Source organism: Hemitrygon akajei, chromosome 23, assembly GCF_048418815.1.
Source record: "Hemitrygon akajei chromosome 23, sHemAka1.3, whole genome shotgun sequence".
Lineage (NCBI taxonomy): Eukaryota > Metazoa > Chordata > Chondrichthyes > Myliobatiformes > Dasyatidae > Hemitrygon > Hemitrygon akajei.
The window spans coordinates 31,869,754-31,897,394 of NC_133146.1; the positions used below are offsets into that span (position 1 = coordinate 31,869,754).

The following is a 27,641-nucleotide window of genomic DNA, read 5'->3' on the forward strand; positions in this document are numbered from 1 at the left end:
AGCTCGTTAATTTTTAATTGATGCAGCAACAAGAGGCATTCTACCCAGATGTTTCTAGGCTTGGCATGGCAACAGCTCTGCTTGTGACCACAAGAGTTATGGACACAGCTCAGCACATCACAGAAACCAACCTCCCTTCTATGGACTCTGTCTATACCTCTCACTGCTTCCATAGGCAACCAGCGTAATCAAAGACTCCACCCAGCCCAGATATTGTGATTCTCCCTCCTCCTATCAGGCAGAAGATACAGAAGTCTGAAAGGGCGGACTGTCAGATTCAGGGATAGTTTCTGCTGAGCAGTTCCCTGCTACTATAATGTGGTCTCTAGACCTCACAATCTACCTCATTGTGACTTTGCATGGTACTGCCCACCTGCACTGCACTTACACTTTATTTTGTTTTCTATAATTATTTACTTCTAATTAGCTCAATGTGATTCATATTTATGGTTTGCAAGAAAAGGTTTTCACTGTACATGTGGCAATAGTAAACAAATTTAAATAATAAATCAAATTTATCATGAGTGATTGTCACTGTACATCTTTATTTCAATTAAAATATAAAGAATTTATGTCACATACACTCGTTAGCAATAATATAGAAGAATTTACAACACTGACTGAACTGGGAGAATGGCCTTGTAACATTTTTTGACAACACTGGTTAGTCAAGTATTTACAGCGTAAGTGCCAGACTGAATCTTTTACAACACAGTAATTTACTGCAAGCGTTACAGTCTACATAGTTCCTGAAAAGGAACAACAAATAATGCACTTCGAGTTCTGAAAGATGCCGGAATACTTCCACTCTAAAGCCTGCAAGAGGGAGTGCGGCTGGCGGCTGGTCGCGAACCGAAGTCTTGACTCCACTAGAGGTCCTTTCCCCTTCGGAGGTGGGCCGGGGGGTACAGGGTCACTGACAGGTGTGCAGCCTGGAGCTCTTGCCTTGGCCGGGACCTCCTCCCTTCTGCATCCGACACGAGAACCCCTGGGCGCAGTCGCACCTCTGAAATATCTCCAGGCCGTGCGACCCTTTGCGTTTGTGTTTGGTGCACACCTGGCCTTCCCTCAGCACCGGCTTACAGATCTTGGACCAGAAGTGCCGAGCGCAACACAAGCCCTGTGCGCAGTCGGACGATCGAAGGCACACGTCGCCTTCTTGACCTGGAAGGAAAGGAGAGAGCCTCATCAGCAAGCCACTCACAACTATGTCTCTTTGAACGTGCCTTATCATTTCGCTCTAAACCTACCTTTCACCCGGTGAGGCCTGGCAGACAGCGTCGTCTTCCGTGGATGTGCGTCCACAGTAGCGTCCCAGGTCTCCAGTATGGTCTCCTCGATTTCGCCCTGGATATGCTCCCCATCGTCGGGAATACACATACCTGCGTGCAATAAAATGCAGAGATCCAGTAAGTGATGAATCACTATCGGAAGAGGAAACATTTTCCGTCACTGCCATCCGCCCAAAAGGAAACCAGGTAACTTGATCAAAGGGTTAACTCAGTTCATCAGAATCCAGTGGGTGTGGGATGAGGTGGTCGTTGACTGGTTTTATAGTGGTAAAATTAATTGATATAGTTTCTGGGAGTTTCTCTTTTATGCTTTCTATCGCGTTTTGTCTTTTACATTTTTCATGGATGTAGGATTAATATTAGTCCTTCTGTGCCGAAACCGTTCACCCTTCCTGAAGACATACGGAATGTCGGTCAACTCCCCCGGGATCCCACTTGCTGAAATAATCCAGCCTATTTCCCCGAGAGGTCAGATTATATTTGCCAAGGGAAGCTAGCTACTGGAGGAACTCAGCGGGCCAGGCAGCATCTGCGGAGGGAAATGAGCAGTCAGTCCACCCTTCATCTAGAACGGAATGTGTGACTGTGTAAATCAGATGACTATTTATAATATAATTTAAACTCAGAAAGTTTCGCTTAGTCCTCCAGGTTCTCATCGCCCCTCCTTGCTCCCCCCACTGTCTTCCACTTTACACGTTCGCCCGCCCCTCCCCGCGTTTCCTTCCTGCGCTCACCGTTGCTGCAGCGAGTCCCCGGGCAGCACATTGCGTTTCGGGCGCAGCGTTTACGGCGTCGGCGGCAGTTCAGGCATTGCTGCGCGCCGGGACGAGAGCCGGAGCAAAACTGGTCGACGGAGCAGTCCTGGTCATCCAGGCAAACCGGGAACTGAGGGAAAGGAGAGCAGAGTCAGTCCAACTCGTGTACAGCAGGGCATCCGCTGTAACTCGGGAGAAATCCGTAACACAGCAGCCCAGACACACAAACCCTGTGACCTGCACACACTAACATACATCCTGCAAAAGAAATCATAAGCGAGACGCACATCAGATTCTGCAGGTAATGCGCGGCGGACACGCATCATTCAGAAAGGAATGAACCGCAGAACTTTAAGTAAGGAAGCTTCATTATTGAATTGTTCTCATTTAATCAAATTTACTAAATTGAAAGAAAAAGATACTGAAGGTACCAAAGTGACCAATTCCAGATTGCATAAGGTCTTCGGACTTGCTGTTGTTGACACTGCGCTGGAAGCAATGTCGGTGTTTCCCCTGGGAAATATTTACCTGGAATTGTTCGATGGCATGGTTCTTGGCTCCGTGGTGGACGGAGATCTGAGGAGTGACACTGGCCGGGTGAACCGCCCCGCTGCCCGTCTTGATAGCGTTGGAATTGAAGGCGCTCACTGCACCGCAGAAGCAAGCAGTCAAGAGAACCACTTCCAAGTACATGGTCAGCGCTTCAGTCTGCGCCGGCAACCGGAACAAAGTGATCGTCGGCAAAACACGAGCGTCTTTAACACACGCTCAAGATGGGCGATGTATATAGATCCGTCCTCCGACAAGTTGAGAGATGATCTGTTCGGAGCAGAAAACTTTCCCTCTATTGACCCCACCGGGCTCGGCAGCGGATTTATAGTTGCTGAGGTTGTTTGTGTTCCCGCCCCTTTGCCATGTGTGACAAAGCCCTGGCTGAAATTTCAAATGCTCGGATTTAAGGACGCTCCCGAGAATCTGCAAACCCCGTAGGGACCCTCCTGCCGGAGATGTAGAGTGTTAGGACCCTCCCGACTGCCAGCACATTATAGAGAGCTGCCTGATTACAGGCCAAGCACCACTGATAACTTTCCTTAACTTCCTCTTGCCCTCTCCCCCAGGTCTCATTCTAACTCCCTGTCATTTAACTCGCAGCACGCAAATAGAATAAACTGCATTCTCAGAACTGGGTTCTGAGTAGTAAATGCTGAGGTGCGAACGAAGTCAACGCCTATTTCCCTACATAGTACCATCCCAGACACGGCGGGAGGATTCTGTTTGCCGCGGTATTCGTCCTCACAATGAGTTTGTTTTTATTTTGAAGCCAGGGAGAGTTTCGAGATCTGCACCTTGTCTGGATGGGGGGGGGGGGGGGGGGCGGTTGAATATTCCCAGAGGAACTCAGCAGGGCAGGCAGCATCTATGGAAAAGAGTACAGCTGACATTTCGGGCCGAGACCCTTCATGAGGACTCGGGATGCTGCCTGGCCAGCTGAGTTTCTCCAGCATTCTGTGTGTGCTGCTTGGATTTCCAGCATCTACAGTTTTTCTCTTGTTTGCGGTTGAAATATTCCGATAATTTTCGGTCCATTTGCAGTACTTGATCCGTGATTGTAATTGGCTAACTTTGAAATCCACTTGATTAAACACACCGGGGAGATCAAAGAGACCATGCAAACCCACGACAGAACAGTTTACACAATGAATTATCATGCTGCTTCGGTACAGTTAAGCAAATACAGACTGCTCAGCACTTAATGATAAGCAACTGGAAACGGCTTCTCTGAACTGCTGCTGTGGGCTTTTCCTTGCGATATCTGTATTAGTACCCGTCCAGTGCTTTAGCTGGGACAGATTTAAAGTGAGTCGGAAAGATAAAGGGGACAAAATCTTTCCAAATTTTTTTCCCCCTGTGGGAATAAACATCCATTACAGAACGCAATAAACAGTTTTGATGTCCTAATTTATCCATTTTTATTTTGGGGTGGAGGTGGGGAATTGATTTAGAAAGCATTTTCAAAACATTTTATTTTTGTTTGACATCTTCAGATTACTAACATGGAATTTCGGGATTACATTGGACAAGATTCTTGAAACCCGAGGACGCTGGAACAAGAAGACAAGGAAGAGGACGATAGTGCTAGTGGGAGATTTCAATTGGTATTGACTGTGCCACCCAGCGTGCTAATGGCCAGGAAGGGGCAAAAATTGTGGAGTGCATCGAAGACAGTTTCCTCACACATTATGCAAAGGAATATTCCCCTCCCCCCCCCCCCCGCTTCCTGTATTCCCCACTCTGACCTTCTCACCTGCCTATTCTTCTTCACTTATCACCTTCCAGCTAGCCTCCTTCCCCTCCACTCCCCACCTTTTTATTCTGGTATCTTCTCTCTTCCTTCTCACTCCTGAAGAAGGGTCTCGGCCCGAAATATCGACCATCAGTTTGTTTCCATGAATGCTGCCTGACCTGCTGAGTTCCTCCAGTATTTTGTGTGTGTTGATACAGAGGAACTCTTTGGAAGGAGCAATACTGGACCTCCTCTTGGGGAATAAGGTGAGCAAAGTAACTGGAGTGGCGGTTGGGGAAAACTTTTGGTTCAGTGACCACAATTATATTAGTCTTAAAAGAATTATGGAAAAAGATAAAAATGATCCATAGGTTACGGTCCTTAACTGGGGCAGGGCTAGATTTGAGGATATTAAGCTGGGGTTGACTGGGTGACTCTACTTAAAGGCAAATGAACAGTTGTCAAGTGGGAGGCTTTTAAGTCATACCAAGGGGTCACTGTTAGGGTGAAGTAACATGCTGCACCTGGACTCTTGGTATGACTCTTTCATACTCAAGGTAGTATCAAGTTCAGCGAACCTTGGCTGATGAGAGATATCAAGATTCTTGTAAGGAAAAAGAATACACTGTACTTAGACAGCTGATACAAATGAATCCTATGATGAATATAAAAAGTTTCAGGCCAGTTTTTAAGAGGGAAATTGGGGACAAAAAGAAGGAACAAGATGGATTTGGCAAACAGCGTTAAAGATAATCCCAAGATGTTATTCAGTTATATATCCTCTTAAAGACCATGAGGGTTGTCTATGTGTGAATCTGTAGGAAATGGCTGAGATTTTTTAATGTCTATTTCTCCTCAGTATTTATGAAAACAAATATCATAGATTGCAAAGAAATGAGGGTTGATGTAGTGAGGTCTTGGATCATGTGCACATTATGTGGAAGGAGGTATTTGCAGCCTTGAAGCACATTCTCCATAAGGTGGGAAAATCCCCAGGGTAACCCCAAACCTGTGGATGTCAGGGGAAAATCATGGAGGCCCTTGTAGAAATATTTGCTTTGTTGTTAGCCGCTGGCAAAGTTCCAGAAAACCAGGAGGGTAGTTAATATTGTTCTATTGTTCAAGAAGGGCAGCAAGGACATGCCAGGGAACTATATTCTGGGAAGCCTGACTTAGTTGTTGGGAATCACTGGGAGGAATTCTGAGGGACAAGATATACTATCACTTGGATAATTAAAGGCTAATTAGTAAGCATAGTCAGCAGAGTTTTGTATTTGAGAGTTCATGTCTGACATGAGAGTTTTTTGAAGAGGTAGCTAAGAGGATAGATGAAGGTAGGGCAGTGGATGTTGCCTTTGTGGAATTTAGTAAGGCTTTTGACAATGTTCTGCGTGGATTATCTGGAAGATTAGGTTGCAGATGATTCAGGGTGAGCTAGCATGGTAGATCAGAACTGGCTTGATGATAGAAAGCAGAGAGTAATGGCTGAAGGTCAATTCTCCATCTGAAGACGTTTGACTAGAAGGGTGCTGCAGGGATCAGTGTTGGCACATTTGTATTCATTATTTATGTAAATTATTTGGATATGCATGTACATGGCCCGATGAGCAAGTTTGTTGATGATGCTATACTGAAGCAGATTGACAGTGAAGCAGATTACAATGAATTGCACAAAGATCTTGATCAGTGAGGGAGATGGGCTGACGAATAACAAATGAATTTCAACTTAGATAAGTGTGAGCTGATGCATTTTGGACAGTCAAACCAACGTAGGACTTTTAGAGTGAATGGCAGCGCACTGATGATCGTTGTGCAACAGAGCAACTGGAAGTACAAGTGTAGAGTTTGCTAAAAGCGGGCACACAAGTAGACAGGGTGGTGAAAAACCCTCTTAACATGCTGGCTGTCCTTAGACAGGGCATTGAGATTGGGAGTAGAGACATTATGTTGTAGCTATATAAGTTGTTGGTGAGGACTCATTTGGAGTATTGTGTACTGTTTTTGGTCATGCTGTTATTGGAAAAACATTGTCAAGCTGGAGAAAGTACAGAAGAGATTTATGACGCCTGGGGGAGTTTGCCCACACTGGATCTTCATTCCCATAACACAGGAGAATGAGAGGTGACCTCAGTGGAGTATGTAGGATCATGAGGTGCATGGATAAGGTGGACAGTCCAAACCTGAGGGCACAGATACAATATAATAGACCATAAGACGTAGGAGCAGAATTAGGCTACTTGAAACTCTACCATTCGAATCTGGTTCGCTACTCAACACCCAAACCAGAACTGCCTTTCCACTAGTGGGCTCAACCACAAGCTGCTCTAAAAAACCATTTCAAAGGCATTCTACAAATTCCCTCTCTTGGGATAAAGCACCAACCTGATTTTTCCTAATCTACCTGCATATTGAAATCCCCCATGACTGTCACAACATTGCCCTTATTACATGTCTTTTCTTTTTCCCATCGAAATTTATATCCCACATCCTGGCTGCTGGTGGGTGTTCTGTATCTACACACAACAGGGTCTTTTTACCCTTGCAGTTTCTCAACTCTACCCACAAGGATTCTACATTGTCTGATCCTGTTCACAACACCTCTTTATAAGCACTTGATTTCATTTCTCCCCAAGAGAATAACCCCACCCTCTCTGCTTACCTGCCTGTCCTTTTGATACAGTGCATATCCTTGGATGTTAAGCTCCCAACTATGATTTTCTTTCAGCCACCTCACAGTGATGCCATCAACATCATAACTGCCAACCTCTAACTGCGCTACCAGATGATCTACCTTACTCCGTATGCTGTGCGTATTGAAATAGAAACATAGAAAACCTACAGCACAATACAGGCCCTTCAGCCCACAAAGTTGTGCCAAACACATCCCTATCTTAGAAATTACTAGGCTTACTTATAGTCCTCTATTTTACTACGCTCCATGTACCTAAAAGCCTCTTAAAAGACCCTATCATATCCACCTCCACCACTGTTGCCGGTAGCCCATTCCACGCACTCACCACTCTCTGAGTAAAAATCTTACCCCTGACATCTCCTCTGTACCTACTCCCCAGCACCTTAAACCTGTGTCCTCTTGTGGCAACCATTTCAGCCCTGGGAAATATAACACCCTCAGTCTTGTATTCATCATCCTTTTAAATTTTGCCCCCATGATACAATTCACCTCATCCCACTGACTGCCTTGGCATCTGCCTATCCATCCTCACAGTCTCATTAGACAGTAGATTGACTTATATATCAACTTGCCCATTCTCAGCACTAACACTCTGGTTTCCAGACCCCGGCCAACTTAGTTTAAACTTCCCCCAAACAGCTCTAGCAAACCTGCCCATATAGGATAATAGGAGAGATTTTAAAGAGACCTGAGAGGTAATTTCTTTACACACAGGGAAGTGAGTACCTGGAATGAGTTGCCAGAGGAAGTGGTCAAGCTGGGTGCAATTGCAACATTTAAGAGGCGTTTGGATAGGTACATGGAGGGGAGGGGCTTAGAAGGTTATGGGCTGAACACGGACAACTGGGACTAGCATGGACTAGTTAGCCTGAAGAGCCTGTCTCCATGCTTATGACACTATCTATGTGAACCATCTTCAGACCCCCATCCCTTAATCAATTTGTCTGTCTGCAAGGGAGTGCCAATGGCACGCCTTGTGCCTGTGTTATATCTACTTAAGGGAAGGCATGAATCCAAAAATTGTTTGACTGTGGTAACCATTTTCCAGAATTAGGAGCCAGCAGATCATTTCACCATAGCTGAGTTAGTTAAGAAAGGCACGACAGCCCTGCCAGGAGGACCTTTCTGTCTTAGTGTCAAGTGACTCATCGGGTTGACCTATTGTAGTAGAGGACTGGTGCCTAGTGATGGGGAGCTGGGGTGACCTGCACCTTTCAGTTAAAGAGAAGCATGGGAAATAGGCGTTCATGGTGTCTGTTTGTGGTGTGCGACAGTGGCGGTCAAGTGTTGAACCTTCCTCCATTGTTTGAGCTATCGGATGCCAAGATCCATCAACTCAGTCACAGAGTGCTGCGAGACTTCAGTCTGAGTTGAGAGAGGTTCCCCGGGATGTTCAGGAAATCTCCAGCATCTGGATGGTCACAGCTGGAAAGAAGGGGAGGGCGACTGGACAGCGAGCCTAAAGAGAGTGAGCAGCAGCTGTTGGTGGGTAGAGTGTGAGGGTTGTTGGGCTGAAGAGTGCGATGAGTCTGCAGTGCGATCAAGAGGGTGTGAGAGCATGCTTTTTTTTAAGCCAGCGCTTCTTCCTTGCCTTTCTTTCATAAATACCCTTTTTGTGCCAGGCTTTAGACATTGTGGAGCCATGAACATCATCTCCTGCTGCAGCCATTGACTTTGGCAGCTCACTCAGAGGGACCATTGGTGTCACAGTGGCCTCTCTTACAGGAGCTGTTTTTCTCCACTGACTAAGCTTAGACTGACCCAGGCAGAATGGCTGTAGTTTCATATTTTTCTGCTTTTTAACAATGGATTCCACTGGGCTCTGAGGTATGTTTAGTGCCTTTGAGATGTTCTTGTACCCTCCCCCAGATTTGTCTTTCTCTATTAGCATTTCCCTGACTTGTCTTCAGTGCTCTTTTGTCTTCATTTTGGTTTGGTCTGTTGAAAATCTACCATACTGTTGGACCTTACAGAGAAAGGGGTACTTATTCTTGTGAATTAATTTAAATCAGGTGATCCTCCAATTTTCTACTGTATCTCAACAAATTGGTAAATTTGTATGGTAATACAGTGTATTGCACCAAAAGAAAGTTGGCATGATAATTACAAAGGGGATAACTACTTTTTCAGCCTTACAATTTTGGTTTTTAATTTTTAATAAATTGTTGACAGGTTTTGGAATTGTTCTTTTGATTTAACATGATGTACAGTGTTCTGGAGATTAGCTTAAAAATCCTACTATATTTTAAATTTAGAAAATGGGACAGTAAAATTTGAAAACATTTGTGGGGTCTGAAGGCATTTTCAAGGCACTGTATGCTAAAATCTGTGCAGCCAAACCTTGACTCCGATTGTCTTGGAGCCCTTTGTCACTGGGCCAAGATTCCTCTTTTAGTGATTTAATTTTATTATTTATTTACTGAGATACAGTGCTGGATAGACCCTTCCAGCCCTTTAAGCCATGCCACCCAGCAACACTAGTCTAATCACAGGACAATTTACAAAGACCAGTTAACCTACCAACCAGTAGGTGGTTGGACTGTGGCAGGAAACTGGAGCACCCAGGGGAGCTGAGCCGCCCAGCAACCCACCTATTTAAAACTCCCCTAATCACAAGACAAGTTACAATGACCTATTAATCTACTAACCGATACACCTTTGGCTTATGGGAGGAAACTGAAGCACCTGGAGGAAACGCACACGGTTCACACGGAGAACGTACAAACTCCTTGTAGACAACGCTGGAATTGAACTCCAAACTCTGGAACGCCCCAAGTTGCAAAAGCACTATGCTACATGGCATCCCAGTAGAAGTGTTAGTTGGTGTGTTGTGGTAAAGCTATATTAAGGTAGTTCATGTCTGGGCATCTTCCACAGAGCAGAACGGAATGAAAGCAAGATCCCAATGGACAACCTAAAGAGGATAGCAAGTTTGTGGAAACTTACAGTGTCTGACTCAATATTGCAGCCCTCCTTTAATAAAAAAAATGGAAAGCCAGTTTAGATTCCAGAACAATAATCCTAATAATACTATGTTAATTCACTACTTTATTTTAATGACAGTTTTGACTAAGTTAAAAAAAAACATTGAAGCAGTGGAAGTGACAACATATTAAGGTGACTCAAAGATGGTTTAAGAATGTGTAGGATGGTAGGCACCAAAATCCATCAGATCTGCTCTTACAATTAGCCCTTTAAATTGAAAACAGAAATGTGTAATTAGATACAGAATGATCTACACTACAGAGTGCATACATGTCAATGAAATTTTCAATCTACGCCCATTATGCTTTGATGAAACTTGAGTCAGGGAAATATATTTCTTCTATGTTTCACTGAGGTTTTTGGACAACATATTGGTCAATAGTTAATGAGAGGAGATGTGTGTTTGATACATGCCAAGTAGTTTTGTTTAGCTATTACTGGCATCAGTAGCTAGTGATGCAGATTTATCTCAAGCCATTCATGCAAGTTGGCAATTGCCCCCCCCCCTCCCAAGGTAACACCAGCGTGGTTGAAGTAAGTGAGTGGAGTAAAATCAATAATTGGATATTTTATGTCTGTTTGATGAATGGAATGAGCCCAGCATGCTGAATGACCTTTATATTAATCCTTGTTAGTCATAGAACTTTATGGTTTGTGGATATTTTTTGACAAGTCTTGTATGCCAACTAATTGAATCGTTGTTAATCAGAATGATCTTGCCTGCAATCTGGTGCATTCCTAAAATATTTCTAATCTAAGTCATTCTCCTGAACAATGGATTCTCCTTTACAGGATTCCAGTAGAGCTACTAAATAGCATTGCTGGGATTCTAACTGAAGTCCCTCTCTGTTGGAACTGCACACATGTTGCTAATGAATTCATGAGGGCTAGTTTTGCCATAAATCCAGTACTCAAGTGCCACCTTGAGATGGGTAGACACTTAGAGTAAAGCAAATATAAAGGTGTATGATTGGAAAATCATGATGTGACACAATTGCTTATCCAATGGTTTCTTGATTAGTCTCCCCATTTTAACCCTGTACAACCTTGAGCTAAATTAAACTCAACCCAACTCCCTCCTATATCTTAAAGCTTACCTAATCCCATTTGTGCAGGAGTCTTATAACTTACTTCCTGTTATGACAAGGCTTCAATTCAATATCCTAAGCCTTGTTTTCAAATTTGTTCCTTCCACTTACACTATCTCCTGAAGAGTTGGAATGGTTTGGTTTGGAGCTGAATTTCCAGAGTTTTGGACTGAGCTCGCAGAAGGCAATAAGTTGTATTTTCATGGAGTCCTAGAAGATAAAGAGTAGCTTTATTTGTCACATGTACATCAAAACTTCCTGACATACCAAGATATATGTTGTTTTGTGTCAATGACTAACATTGTCTGAGAATGAGCTGGGGGGTAGCCCATAAATATCAACATGCTTCCAGGGCAACTTAGCACGTCTGCAACTTGGAAATAAGATGTTTATGCCACCAAGTTCATGTTGTCAATTCTACCTACCTACATTAATCACACCTCAGTACAAAACTCTTCATATCTAACCATCTCTCATTCATTTCTGAGGCCTCCTTTGGTCAGGGTTGACTATGAATGCTGTGTCCTAGCTGTCTAGGTATGCAAAGCCAGAACAGTACAACATGGAGAGCAAGCTCCCCGCTTCATGCTTCTGATGAACCCGATGGAACGGCAGAGGCTGATACAATTTGGCACCAGCAGTGTCACAGCAGTTGCCAGTCAGTGTTGAACTCAATGTAGGATGTCCTTAGGGGCTCCAGCTCCAGATGTTTCCCATGGGGCTTACTCCTGAAGCCCTCCCCATCAGTGGGTATAGCTGCAAGGCAGAGGAGGTTTGAGATCAGACTTTTCCTTCTCTTAGGTGAGCTTCGAACCACAGCTGACAACCCCCATTTGCTCAAAGTGACTGGTTTTAAGGCACCAGTAACCCGTCTTTGCCCCTTCTCCAGTTGGTAGGAATGGTTCCACTGGGCTTAGTAGCTTAGCCATATTAATAAAAGTAACTATGTTATCTCCACAATTTTTTGACTTGAAATTTACAACATATTTTATTTCTGGCCTTAGCTATGATATAAATAAACTCTGCTGATCTACAAACCTAAATGTGTAATTTACAATTGTAACAACATGTGAAAGCTTTGTATTTCGTTTTTGAGAAACCTTTTGTATTGTTCTGTTTATTAGTTATTCGACTTTTACTTCATAAGAATGAAACTGGAAGTGATCACTTGATAGGTAGGTTGATAGTGAATTTGGAGCATTTTAGGATCAAAAACCAAATTTGCATTGTAGTTTTAAGGGAAAGTAACAAAATTCTCTTAGAGATAACAAAGAACATTAAAAACATTTTATTGATCCTTGTACCTTGCTGGAGTATTCTGAAATTGCATGAAATAAACACAATTCAACCTTTGAAGTTTTGAACATTGAAACTAAATTTAATCCTTATGGTGGGGCACTTAAAAATGAGAATGCATGATCAAAAGTTTCCTTTAATTGCACAGAAGGGGGAAAATTAACATGTAGTTCATTTCAATTTAATTGTGTGTTGCCGCAGATCCAAATCTGTGGTAAACTGGGGACAGGTTTTACTTTAACAACACTGCCAATGTGGGGAGTGGTGTGAAAAGGAGGTTGTTTAGGGAGCTCTTTGATGAAGTGAGATCAAACAGAATTGTCAAACCGAACTAACCTCGTGTCTTAATCAGGCTTTTGGGGACATGGTGTTTACATAAACACGCCAGATTGACTTAGTTTCTCCCTACACTTCTATAGACGGGTACTGAGTGTAGCGTCAAGCTAGGTACATCTAATCCTTATTAAGAAGCCTGGCTGCCAAACTAATCCATTTAGACTACACTGGCTGCTCACGTGAGCTCTTGAAATACACGTCGCCTTTGATTGAAATTGACAGGAAAAAAGTGTCAAGATTTGAAGCTGCACACATTGGATTTCGAGCAAAAGTAAAAGCCTAACGCTAAATTGTGGATTCCAGTGCGATGCCTGTTGAACTAGTAGAGTGGTTCTTAACCAGGTGCACAAGCTGTGATTATTCATGAGTTTGACCCATTCTGCTATTTATGTGTATTAAAGTAGCATGAGATGATCAGAGTATTGTTTATTGTGTCTTATCCACTGATGTGCCGGTCACCGAAGTGACTTAATTTTATCACTTACAAACAGGTTAAAAAACACTTCTACGGAAGGAAAATCTCCTCAGCACTGACGATTGCTATGATTATCTAATGTTGGTGTAGTTGTTTTTCTTTATTATGTCACAACATAATCTAAAAAAAATCCACAAGGCATTTTTTTTCTCTTGGAGAATGTTAGCGTCGTCATTACTGATTTTAGCTGATCTGCAGTGACCTACAGTGGCACAAGGCTTGACGGCACTGACTCCCGGACAGTTTCTACCCTGCTGTTTATCACCCTTCAATGGACTTTTCACATGTTAAGGTTGAATTCTTGACTAGCTAGTTTATCTCATCGATACCTTTGTACATTTTTGTTCCCCTGCACTGCACTTTCTCAATTTCTTCTGCGTTGTTTTCTTTTTACCACCTCAAAATACTTTTGTTAGCATGATCTGCCTCGATGTCGGACAGTTTTTCCACTGTGACTCGGTGCACATGACATTAAACCAAAACCGATAATTTTTAATAGCAGTTGCTTTAAATAGTGGTTAGCTTCCTGTGTGTTATGCGTTTGAAAAGGAATTCTCATCATCACAATCTTAATCTGTCTCCCCTTTTATCCCTTCTTATGTTTTGTAACTTCAAAACATTAAATCAATTCAAAGAAAGATACGACAGTCCAAAAGGCGGGTCTAACTTCAAGTTTACCTTAAGCGAGGCGAGCACATATCACGTGGGTATCGTTTTGACGTATGCAATTAACCTATTTTTACATTAACCCATAATGAATTATTCTAAATGAACAAGAATGCTTAATCAACAATATATTTACAAGATTACGCAAATATTAAATACATAATACCTCTCCACACTCGCCCATCACTCCCTCTGGTGCCTCTTTCTCCCATGGTCTACTCTCCGATCAGATATCCTTCTTTTCAGCCCTTTACCTTCTCCACCTTTTACCTCCGAGCTTCTCACTTCGTTCTCCCTTCCCCCTCATCTGACCTCACCTATCAGCTGTCAATTTGTACCTTCTGCTTTCCTCCACCTGCTCATTCTGCCCCCCCCCCCCAGTCCTAATGAAGGTCTCAGCCCAAAATGTTGACTGTTTATTTCCCTCCATAGATGCTGCCTGACCCCTGCTGAACTCCTCCATCATTTCCTGTGTTGCATCATAATCCAGGAAGAACATTTACTCTTAGTTCAAAAGCAGTAAGCAATGGAATGATGCAAGAGTCCTGGAGCATTTAGTAGCCATTTCAAAGCAGTGATTAGTGGTGTTCCACAGGGATCAGTACTAGGACCTTTTTTTATGAGATATGTCAACGATTTAGATGGCAGAATGGATGGTTTTGTGGCCAAGTTTGTAGATGACACAAAGAAGGGTGGAGGGGCAGGTAGTGTTGAGGAAGCAGGAGTCTGCAGAAGGACTTGGAAAGATTGGGAGAATGGGCAAAAACATGGCTGATGGAACATAGTGCAGGGAAGTGTATGTCATACACCTTGGTAGAAGGCATAAAGGCATAGCCTAAATGCTAAACAGGGAGAAAATTAAAAAATCAGAGATGCAAAGTGACTTGATATTCTTCATGTATGATTCCCTAAAGGCTGAGTCAGTGGTAAGGAAGGCAAATGCAATGTTATAATTCACTGTGAGAGGACGAGAATATAAAAGCAAGGATTTGATGCTGAGGCTTTATAAGGTTTTGGTAAGGCCACCCTTGGAGCATTGTAAGAGCAGATGTGACCCCTTTCTGGCATTGGAGAAGGTGCAGTGCAGGCTCACAAGAATGATTTTGGGAATGAAAGGGTTAATGTATGAGGAGCATTTGATGCTCTGGGCCTGTACTTGCTGGAGTTTAGAAGCATGGTGGGGGAGGGGGCAGGGGAATCTCATTGAAACCTATCGAATATTGAAAAGCCTTGATAGACTGGATGTGGAGAGGATGTTTCATCTAGTGGGTGAGTTTAGGACCAGAGGGTACAGCCACAACTGAAGGACATCCATTTACAACAGAGATGAGAAGTTGATGGTTCTTGATTAATCAGAGTGTCAAAAGGTTAAGGGGAGAAGGTAGATGAATGGGATTGAGAGGAATAGTAAATCAGCCATGATCAAATGGCAGAGCAGACCTGATGGGCTGCATAGCCTAATTCTACTATGTTTTATGGTCTTACGGTAAACAAGTCCCATAAATAGCAACAAAATGGGTTGAGATAAAGTGGATTTAAAGGCTGAATGTTGTCGAGCATATAGTTCCATTATGAAGTTAACACGTAGTGAGCCACACTTAAACCTTGGTGAAGTTCTGTCGCAAGGATCTTACTGATACCAAGCATGTTAACATTATATAAACCATATAACCATATAACAATTACAGCACGGAAACAGGCCATCTCGGCCCTTCTAGTCCGTGCCGAACGCTTACTCTCACCTAGTCCCACCTACCTGCACTCAGCCCATAACCCTCCATTCCTTTCCTGTCCATATACCTTCCCAATTTTTTTAAAATGACAATACCGAACCTGCCTCCACCACTTCAACTCATTCCACACAGCTACCACTCTCTGAGTAAAGGTTCCCCCTCGTGTTACCCCTAAACTTTTGCCCCTTAACTCTCAACTCATGTCCTCTTGTTTGAATCTCCCCTACTCTCAATGGAAAAAGCCTATCCACGTCAACTCTATCTATCCCCCTCATAATTTTAAATACCTCTATCAAGTCCCCCCTCAACCTTCTACGCTCCAAAGAATAAAGACCTAACTTGTTCAACCTTTCTCTGTAACTTAGGTGCTGAAACCCAGGTAACATTCTAGTAAATCTCCTCTGTACTCTCTCTAATTTGTTGACATCTTTCCTATAATTTGGTGACCAGAACTGTACACAATACTCCAAATTTGGCCACACCAATGCCTTGTACGATTTTAACATTGCATCCCAAATCCTATACTCAATGCTCTGATTTATAAAGGCCAGCATACCAAAAGCTTTCTTCACCACCCTATCCATATGAGATTCCACCTTCAAGGAACTATGCACCATTATTCCTAGATCACTCTGTTCTACCGCATTCCTCAACGCCCTACCATTTACCATGTATGTCGTAATTTGATTATTCCTACCAAACTGTAGCACCTCACACTTATCAGCATTAAACTCCATCTGCCATCTTTCAGCCCACTCTTCTAACTGCAAGCTTTGCAAACCTATTTCATTATCCACAACATTCAAAAGGAACATGTGAAGAATTTTGGAAAATTATAATCTGTAACACCTCTCCATGACACATTTGTAAACTGTCTTCTCAATGACAAAATAGGAAACTTAGTTTCAAATATAATGCATCAAATGCTCCATAATTTTAATGATGCACTTATTCAAGCACTTCCACTCCAAGTCAAAGTAGCTCACAATGGATTCACATTGAAGTAAGAGATGCATTCGTCCCTCAAAATGTTTGCAAATCTCTGTTGGCAGACTCTCCACTTTGAATTTGCTTTGCGTACAGTATAACTGAAGACTCCCGCAAAGCTACATTTCAAAAGCACAGTCATTGTGCTGGAAATTTTGTAATCTTAATCCCCACTTTCCTCAAACTTAAAATGGCTGATATGAAAACAGAAAATGCCAGAAACACTCAGCAGGTCTGGCAACATTAGAAGAGAAAGAAACAGAGTCAATGTTTGAGGTTGAATGTCCTACTATTTGATGTACGTATGGAGCTGTTTGTTAGTATGAACCATGTAAGAAAATTCTACAGACATTTTGTTCAGCAGAAATTGGACACAGACTAGGACCTGAAATGAAACTGCAGAGTAGACAAAAGTGAATGGAAACAGCAATGGACATCTGTAAGAATCAGCAGTGGAGCCATGCCATCTGGGAACATGCATTCATCAGAAATTCATGCATGTGTTATATACTTACCGTGATTTAAACTAATGGTCAGAAAATTATGTGCATCCCACTCACAAATTTCCAATATGGTATGCATGAATATTTCTAATATTTGCCACTGTTGTGGAAGTTTTGCTTTGGGAACAGCAAAAGTATGATGTCATGCAAGTCTACTTTGATTTGCTTTGTTTTTAGTTTACTAATTTGATATTGCTTTCAAATGAATATATTTCTTGATTTAGGGCTGTTATGATTCTTTTTTTCACAAAAATAAACAAAACAAAACTTACAGTGTGAGTATGAAGATGTTCCACAGTAAAGGTGGGAATACTGGTTTGTTAGTAACTATAACAAAATAGGGGAAATCTCTATAGTTCTTGCTGCTTTTTCCTCAATGAAAATCATTTCTGCTTTGCATCTGTTGCAGGGGAATAAAAGTTCAATTTAATGTAAATCTATTTAATTTTAATTCAACCATACAATTTTCAGTTATGCTCTGTTCTCTATGTGCCAATGCACGATTCTTAATTCACAATTTTAAAATCCTGATTTAAAATGCTATTTAAACAATAAAATAATGGCTAAACATCTAGAGCATTCATAATTCTCTTTGTCTGCTGGCTCATAAGCCAATGTCCAAGGAGTGACAAGTCTTTAATATCATGTATTTCTTTTACAAAGAAACCTTACCTCTATCTTCTCATTGTTTTGCTTCCAATAGTGTGATTTCAGAAACAATTAACGTGTTGCTGTCCATCCAAAACCAATGATGTAAAGGAACAGCACCTTCTTTTCATTCAATCACAAGGCAAAGGTCCACCATGCTTTTGTTTGCTGTGGTGATTGAGCCTATGGCAATGGCAATTTGATCTTGTCCTGAAAATAGTGGCACAGACTAGAGGAAGTGGAAAAAAATGTGCATTTGCACTGACTTAATTTGTGCTTTATCTATGTTATAGCAGCTGCTCACTCCTATGAGTAATTGGATATAGAATACACTTGGACTTACCGAATTTCTGTTATGGATTCCTTTGTGCTCCCTTTATTGGACCTGTTGCTAAAAAAACAGGACTAACCCAGGAATACAGCACAGCACACTTACTTTCTGAGCATTCACCTCCACCTCCACCTTTCTAATTCTAGCACTAGCACAGTCATCGACCCATTTGCACATCATTGCGACAGGGAAGGAAACCAGAGCAAACTCTCGAAATCACAGGAAGAATGTTCAAACTCAAACACAGGTCAATCGTTGGAGTGGTTAGGTACCCGCTGTGCCATCATGTTCTCATGTGGAACCATTCCATGTTCTTTGGTTTTCAGGCAGCAGGCTGCTTTATTTGCAGACACACGAGACTGCAGATGCCTGCTAACAATAAGTCAACAGGTCAAGCAGCATTTGTGGGAAGAAGGGGGTTGTTGACATTTCAAACTGAAACTCTACATCAGGAACTGAACGTGTACAATTCCTTTCCTCCCACAGATGCTGCTTGATACAAGAACATAAGAAATCGGAGCAGGAGTTGACCATCTGGCCCGTCGGGCCTGCTCTGCCATTCAATAAGATCATGGCTGATCTGGCCATGGACTCGTTTCCACCTACCTGCCCTTCCCTCATAACCCTTAATTCCCCTAGTATGCAAAAATCTATCCAACCTTGTCTTAAATATATCTGCTGAGGTTTGCTCCACTGCTTCATTGGGCAGAGAATTCCACACATTCCCTACTCCCTAGGAAAAGCTGCTCCTCCTCATCTCCATCCTAAATCTACTCCCCCGAATCTTGAGGCTATGGCCCTGGTTCTAGTCTCACCTACCAGTGGAAACAACTTTCCTGCCTCTATCTTATCTGTTCCTTTCATAATTTTATATGTTTCTATAAGATTTCCTCTCATTCTTCTGAATTCCAGTGAGTACAGTCCCAGGCAACTCAATCTCTCCTCATAGTCTAACCCCGTCATCTCTGGAATCAAACTAGTGAACCTCCTCTGCACTGCCTCCAAAACCATTATATCCTTCCTCTAATGAGATGAGAACTGCACACAATACGCCAGCACCCCGTACAGTTGCAGCATAACCTCCCTGCTCTTAAATTCAATCCCTCTAGCAATGAAAGCCAACATTCCATTTGCCTTCTTGATAGCCTGCTGTACCTGCAAACCAACCTTTTGTGATTCATGCATAAGCACTCCCAAGTCCCTCTGCACAGCAGCATGCTGCAAATTTTTATCATTTAAATAATAATCTGCTCTTTCATTTTTCCTTCCAAAGTGGATGACCTTGCATTTACCAAGATTGACTCACTAAGTCAGACGGTTTGAGGTTACTTTTCTTGCTTGGTTATACTGAATTAAGAGTTTGCACTAAAATTATTTGACAACTTTCATTACACATAACATCTCACAGTAACCAACATTTCCCCAGAGCATAATGCAAAATAATCATTTACTTTTGTCATAAGTGAATGAAGGTTCAGAGGAGTTTTTAAGAGTTGAAAATACGATTAACATGAAAAGTAAGCAATTTTTACATGTATTCTTCTGCATTTACATTGTTTTGCAGCCTCCTCAATTCTTCAGCAAACCTTGCTATTACCCTTGTAGAGTAACACTCTGTTGTGTGGGTTCCTGTTCTCTTCAATAACTACACTCTTCGTCATTTCACATATTCTGCACGTTCTCTTTTCATCACACCAACCTGGCCTGTGAGGTTCATGAAGCCACTTATTCATTGAATTGTTAGGAGAATCTTAATGATGAAGACATACAGGAGTGAGACAGATCAGCTAGTTGAGTGGCGTTGCAACAACAACCTTGCACTCAACAGTAGTAAGACCAAGGGAATAATTGTGGACTATAGAAAGGGGAAATACAAAAGCACAGACCAGTCCTAATCGAGGGGTCAACAGTGGAAAGGGTGAGCAGCTTCAAGTTCCTGGGTGTCAGCATTTCTTGAGATACATCCTAGACCTAACACATTGATGCAATTACGAAGATGGCATGCTAGCAACATTATTACATTAGAAGTTTGAGATTTGTAGCATCACCAAAGACTCCAGCAAATTTCTACAGATATACCATGGAGGACATTCTAACTGGTTGAATCACCATGTGATATGGAGACAACAATGCACAGGATCTTAAAGAGCTCCAGAAGGTTGTAAACTCAGCCAGCTCCGTAATGGGCACCAGCCTCCCCACCAATGAGGGCATATTCAAAAGTCGACGCCTCAAAGAAGTGGCATCCATCTTTAAGGACCCCCACCACTCAGGACATGCCTTCTTCTCATTATTGCCAAACAGGAGCCCGAAGCCAAACACTCAACATTGTAGGAACAGCATTTCCTCCACTATCAGATTTCTGCATTGTTCATGAAACCACTATTTTGCTCTCTCTTCACTACTTATGTATTTTTTCTATTGCTTATTGTACCTTATAGTTTTTTTGAAAATGTATTGCACTGTTCTGCAGCCACAAGACAGCAAATTTCATGGCATATGTTATTGATAATAAACCCATATGCTAGCTGCATTGAAATATGAAGTCTGTACATGTATATTTGAAAAGTAATTATTTTATTTCAGCTCTAGAAAGTATATAACAGGCACTCTGCATCAATAGCTGCAGGGAAATGCAAGACAAATCAGGAACAATTAAATATGTAAAAGTTAAAAATCTACAACCAAAGAGTGCAACAAGCCTGTGAACAGCATTCAGTGACAAAATATACATTCTGACAAATTTGCCATGCTCTTTTACCAAAACAAAAAGCGCTCTTGGGAAAGATTCCTAACAAATAGTTCATATAAATTTATAAATATTCAGTGAGTTTTAACAGTTGATGGTAAACTTGTTAAACGGAGACAGGAAATACAGATCAAAATGTTGCTATCAGCTACATTAAATCAACATTTGAACACCACAGTCCCATAAGACAAAATTTTACATTTATCCCAAAAGGTTTCAAATTCTGTCAGCCAGGGTTACATTTATTGCAATTTGATGACTTTAAGGAGATAACTTCATCCAAATATTTGCAACACAGGTATATTAAAATGAGTTTGCATATACAGTGAAATTACCTAAAGCAACGATAATTACAGTCATGTGACTTTTTTGTTGCACGTTCACACATTTCACAGAAATGATGCATTACATCATCATTGGTTTCACAGTTTCCCTAATACTGAAGATAATTAAGGGTACCAAAGGATATTTTCTGTAAGTTGTATATTAAAAAAGGTCAATTTAACCTTACAGAAGAGAGAATTTATAGAGAAGCCACCTAAGAAAGACTGATTATTGAGGTTCATCTGTTTTCTTTATTTTTTAATGCAGCATTAGGCCAAATTCATAACTTTTATTTTGGATGCCATGTGTTTTAAGGCACTTGAGACAATGCCGAACCCAGTCTAACCTATGGGAGAAATTATTTTTACAACGTCCTAGAAATTTTATTCAGCAAACCTTATTTTTCTTACAGTTCAACAGTGTCAAAGTATTTTATAACAAAGATAAATGGAGTGACAATATGGCAAATATTTAAAGTCAGCCAAAAAAAAGGATAGGTAACAAAAAGAGTCACAATACTCAAGGCATATCTGCTTATTTACAGTAATATGGAGCTTGTGGTCCTATTAAATAAAAACAATAGATATTACAGTTTAATAATATACAGCTATAAATATGTCAGAATTCTTTTAACCCACAGGCTTTACAAGTGTTTGATTTAATCTTGCATGAGATTGTATTTGGAGCTTTCTCCTCACTTTTAGTAAATACATTGCTCCCTCCCTCCATGCATTATTTTCATACTCAATTTCAGGATTTCAACAGAAATATGATTATCTTCATTTACTGTATCATTTGTAAGGACAAACAGCCTGCAGAGCAGTGCAGATTTATCCAGTGGTAGATGTAGTAATTAGTAAGTGTGGTGAAGGCCATTTAAAGCATTAATTTCAAATGTATCATAAATTTGTACAACCTGTGAAGGGTTGGTGTTTTCTGGGGAAGTGTGCAGATTTACATATCTTCAGATTAAGGAATTTTTAAAGGATATCCTAAAATATATTCTAAAGCATGTCCTGATATGGTAAAGTGTATCTGTAGTGTCTTTATTACACATACAATATTCATGTTCTTCTGTGTAACACAGTTCTTTGAATAACGAGAACATTAAATTCAAAGAGGATAGTTTGTTCACACTGGTATAGTGGGCGAGCTCTGGGTTGTCAAAGGAAAACCCAAGTACAATTTTAGTAACTTTACTGGATAGTTAATAATAATCATTTTAGTTATTATTAACTAATAAATGGTTTAGCTTTCCCTTTCTTTTTCCTTATTCTTCTGTTGAAATTCTACCACCGTATGACAGAAAAGTTGAAGAAAACATTTGTGCTGGTAAAAGGATGTTAATTCCTTTAACATCTGTGGATGGCTCAAAGAACTTTTTAGCCAATTAAGTTCTTTCAATACACATTTAGACACTGTTGGAATGTAGGAGAAATCAATTTGTGCAGAGCATGGTCCCACAACCAGCAGTGAACTGTCTGAAGACATTCATTGAGAGATAAATACTTTCTGATTAAGGCTGTGTGCAGGAAGTTAAATGTCTGCTTTTGGAGGGTATTTACACAGACCCGCATTATACAAATACAGACAATCATACTCAATATGATTAATATTTTCTTTTGAATGAGACTTGTGTCTTTGTATTCTTCCCCACCATCCTGCAACCCTACCACACCCCACCACTGCTGCACACTGACCTGGCCATGGTGATAATTGTTCAGTGTGAACTCCAGCCTCCAGTTCACACAAAATTGATGTGAAGCTACTAAGTGGGTAAGAGGCCTAAACTCTATTTAAGGACATCTTAAAATGAGAACGCTGCTATTTAACAAGCCTTATACCTAACTCTTACTGCTTGAGAAAAAAACAAGTTAATGAACATAGTTTCTATAGACAATTATGTAAACATTTGTTGACTATGTTCAGAAGTCCATAGTTTTAAGCTAGCATTTAAGTCCAGTGGCATGTCAAACAAAAGTTCAGAGGCAGTATTTGAGCTTTAGTATTTCTACTAGTTTTACACTGCAATGTATTTGCTTTATACAGGAACTGAATTCACTTCTAAGTTTGAAACAGCACTGAATATTCATTTGATTGTTCAGACGACTACTGCAGGGTGCTTAGGGTGGACGTTGGGGGAGTCATGGTGAATTGTCAGAAGAGGTGGAGAACTGGTCCTGATTGCATTGACAGTTGTGCTTTGTGTGGATAAATACCAGATAACACTTTTAATTATGTTGCTAAAACACAAGGTAGCAATTAGACTAGAAATGATTAAAGCCCATAAAGTTACAGCACTGACCGAACATGTAAGGTGACCAATAGCTTAATGGGTCTTTTTCTGAGGGAGGTGAGGGATACACATGCACACTGACCTGTCAGGTGCAGGGTCCTGTGCACTGAAAACAGTCTCCCACCAAATTCATTTCCACAGCAACTAAAACTGTCCCTCGAATAAAAATCCTCTGAATAAATAACTGCATTTGTCTCTTCATTTTAATTAAAAAAAAAGAAAAATCTTGATTTAGATTAAGTTCAGCTGTTTACAAACAATCCATTTTTACCTTTTCACTATTGATTTGCCTTTGGAGCGAAGCACTATTCACCTCAGTGAAGAGAAAGCCTTATATGTGCGCAAATAAATCAAGTTGCTCTATAACCACCATCTAAGTTGCTAACTTTAGATCCGAACCTAAAGAGTGCTTCTCAAAGAACACCACTGCAAAGAGCTAACAGTAAGAGTTCCAATGCCACCATCAGCACTGTATCAGGCATCAGTCAAGGCATCTTGGTGACCCAGAGCACTAATCCTCCTCCTTTCCTTTCCACTTGCTGGCAGTCTTTTTTCCTTTTTCCTTTTACAAAGATGCTGTCCTAGGCAAGGCAGAAGCAAGTTTGAAGAGACAGACTCAGAAATCTGCATCCCATCCGGAGTTGTCATCGGGAGGTGGGTCATCATTATCTTCAGGGAAACTATCAAAGTTACTCGTGTCTGTTGGAGATGTCACCTGTGTAAAAAAAAACACAGCCTGCCATTTTAGTCAGTGGTGAGATGAGCTCACGTGAGCCTCAATTTGGCTTTCAAGAGCACAGTAGACAGTAGGTAGAACAGAAAAAACTGCGAGAAGAACTCAGTGGCTCGACGAAGGGAGAAGAAACCCAGGTGGATAGGTATATGGTTAAGGGCAGATGGAACCAGGTGGGGGAGAGGGAGGGGTTAGGAAGAGTAAATGACAGGAAAAGAAACTCAGGTATGTGGTTATGGGTGCATAAGACCAAGTGGAAAAGGATTTGGAATTGGGAATAGAATTGGTTTAATATTGTCTTATGTACTGAGACACAGTAAAAGCATTTCTTGTGTACTATTCATACAGATCAGATCATTACACAGTGCATTGAGGTAGAACAAGGTAAAATAATAACCATGCAGAATAAAGTGTAACAGCTACAGAGAAAGTGCAGTGCAGGTAAACAATAAGGTGCAAGATCACAACCAGGTGGATTGTGAGGTCAAGAGTCCAATTTATTGTACAAGGGAACTATTTAATAGTTTTACCCAGCTGGGTAGAAGTTGTCCTTGAGCCTGGTGCACGTGCTTTCAGGCTTTTATCCTGTATCATTACATAGGTGACTTGAAAACGGGAAATTCAATGTTTGCGCTATTGGTTTGTAGGCTACCTAGCAGGCATTGTACTTCCAGTTTGCGGTTGACTTCACTCTGGCAGTGGACAGGCAGGTCAGTGAGGGAATGTGAAGTGTTCTTGAAGTAACATGCAACCGTAAGTGCAAGATGGCTGTTGCAGACCGAGTTCAAATTACTATAAAATATAAGAACAGAATTAGGCCATTTGGCCCTTTGAGTTTGCTCTGCCATTTCATCATGGCTGATTCATTTTTTCTCTCAGCCCCAATCTCTTGCCTTCTCCATGTATCCCTTCATTCCCCGACCAATCAAGAATCTATCAACTTTTGCCTTAAAGGACGCTCTTTTATTCTGAGACTGTGTCCTCTGGCCCTAGACTCTCAAACCATAGGACACACCCACTCTATCAAGGCCTTTCAACATTTGATAGCTTTTAATTAGGTCACCCCTCATTCTTCTGAATTCTAGTGAACACAGGTCCAGATCCATCAGACACTATATGAGAAGCCCTTCAATCCTGGAATCATTTTTGTGAACCTTCTCTGAACTCTCTCCACTGTCAGCATGTCCTTTCTAAGGTAGCGGGCCCAAACCTGCTCACAATACTCCAAATGAGGTCTCACCGGTGCTTCATAAAGCCTCAACTTTACATCCTTTCTTGTATATTCTAGTCCTCTTGAAATGAATGCCAACATTGTATTTGCCTTCCTCACCACAGTCTCAACCTGCAGATTAATCTTTTGGGAATCCTGCATGAGGACTCCCAAGTCCCTTTGCACCTCAGATTTTAAAATTTTCTCTCCATTTGGAAAATAGTCAACCTTTTCATTTCTTCTACCAAAGTGCATAATCATACACTTACCAACACTGTATTACATCTGTCATTCTCCTAATCTGTCAGTCCTTCTATAGCCTCTCTATTTCCTCAGAACTACCTGCACCTCCAATTATCTTCACGTCATCCGCAAACCTTGCAACAAAGCCATCAACTCTGTCAACCAAGTCATTGACATATAACATAAAAAGAAAAAGGTTCCAACACAGACCCATATGGAACACAACTAGTCACTGGCAGCCAACCAGAAAAAGCTCCCTTTATTCCCTCTATTTGCCTCTGGCCAATCCGTCATTGTTTTATCCATGCTAGTATCTTTCCTGTAATGCCATGGGCTCTTAACTTGTTAAGCAGCCTCATGTGTCACACCTTGTCCAAAGACTTCTGAAAATATAAGTATACAACATCGACCAGTCCTCCTTTTTCTATCCCATTTGTTATTTCTTCAAAGAATTGCAACAGATTTGTCAGGCAAGATTTTCCCTTGAGGAAACCATGCTGACTATGGCCTATTTTATCATGTGCCTCCAAGTACCCTGAGACTTCATCCTTAACAATCGATTCCAACATCTTCCCAACCACTAAGGTCAGACTATAATTCACTTTCTTCTAGCTTTCTCCCTTCTTGGAGTGACATATGCAACTTTCCAGTCTTCCAGGACCATTCTAGAATCTAGTTATTCTTGAAAGATCATTACTAATGCCTCTACAATCTCTTTGGTGACCTCTTTCAGAAGCCTGGTATGTACACTATTTGGTCCAACTGACTTAACTAACTTTCAGTTTCCCCAAGAACCTTTTCCCTAGTAATGGCAACTTCACACACTTTTGACCCCTGACACTCTGGAACTTCCACCATACTGCTAGTCTTCCACAGTGAAGACTGATGCAAAATATTTATTCAGTTCATCTGGTCTGGTACCCACTGTCACCTCTCTTTTAAACTTTATGAATCTGAAGAAACTTGGTATCCTCTTTAATATTATTGGCTAGCTTACTTCCATATTCCATCTTTTCTTTCTTATTGACTTTTTTAGTTGCTTTCTGTTGGTTTTTAAATACTCCCCAACCCTCTAACTTCCCACTTTTTGCTCTATTGTGTCCCCTCTCTTTGGCTTTTACTTCTCGTTAGCCACGGTCGTGTCACCTTGTCTCTAGAATACTTCTTCCTCTTTGGGATGTATATATACTGTGCCTTCCAAATTGCTTCCAGAAATTTCAGCCATTGTTGCTCTGCTGTCATCCCTGCCAGTGTTCTTTTCCAATCAATTTTGGCCAGCTCCTCTCTCATGCCTCTGTAATTCCCTTTACTCCACTGTAATACTGATATATATGACTTTAGCTTCTCCTTCTCAAATTACAGGGTGAATTCGATCATATTATGATTACTTCTCCCTAAGTGTTCTTTTACCTTAAGCTCTCTAGTCAATTCTAGCTCATTGCACAACAACCATTCCAGAATACCTGATCCTGTAGTGGGCTGCTCTAAAAAGCCATCTCATAGGCATTCTAGAAAACCCTCTCTTGGGATCCAGCACCAACCTGATTTTCCCAATCTACCTACATATTGAAACTCCCTATTACGATTGTAACATTGTCCTTTTGGCATGCATTTTCTACCTCCTATTGTAATTCGTAGACCACATCCTTACTGCTGTGTGGGGGTCTGTATACAATTCCCATCAGGGTCTTCTTACCCTTGCAGTTCCTTAGCTCTACCCACAACAATTCGACACCTTCTGACCTTATGTCACCTCTTTCTAATGATTTGATTTCATTTGTTACCAACAAAGCAATGCTGCCCCCTCTGCCTTCCTGTCTGTCTGTTAAATATAATGTGTCTCCTTGGACATTAAGTTCTTTCAACCATGGTTCAGTAATGCCTACAACATCACACATGCCAATCTGTAACTGTGCTACTAGTTCATCTACCTTATTCCGTATACTGCATACATTCATATATAACACCTTCAGTCGTGTATTCACCCTTTTTGATTTTGACTGCCTTTTACATTG

At 41.3% G+C, this 27,641-nt stretch overlaps 2 protein-coding genes across 8 annotated transcripts in view; both read right to left on the minus strand.

The window, feature by feature from the left end:
• Positions 1–525: 525 nt before the first annotated feature.
• On the minus strand, positions 526–2,917 carry dkk1b (dickkopf WNT signaling pathway inhibitor 1b). Its single transcript, XM_073026800.1, has 4 exons — positions 2,576–2,917; positions 2,027–2,177; positions 1,251–1,382; positions 526–1,164 (listed from the first exon to the last, which is right to left on the minus strand). Exons 1-4 carry the CDS (start codon positions 2,738–2,740, stop codon positions 914–916), a joined length of 699 nt encoding a protein of 232 aa, XP_072882901.1. The 5' UTR covers positions 2,741–2,917; the 3' UTR covers positions 526–913.
• A 17,728-nt stretch (positions 2,918–20,645) lies between these two features.
• The window catches only part of LOC140715310 (cGMP-dependent protein kinase 1), a 779,820-nt gene continuing 772,824 nt past the window's right edge, over positions 20,646–27,641 (minus strand). For all 7 annotated transcript variants that reach the window (XM_073027324.1, XM_073027322.1, XM_073027323.1 and 4 more), the window contains one exon: positions 20,646–24,155. In XM_073027324.1, coding sequence (XP_072883425.1) covers positions 24,057–24,155 — 99 coding nt within the window. In that variant the 3' untranslated portion in view covers positions 20,646–24,056. The remainder of the gene's footprint in view (positions 24,156–27,641) is intronic.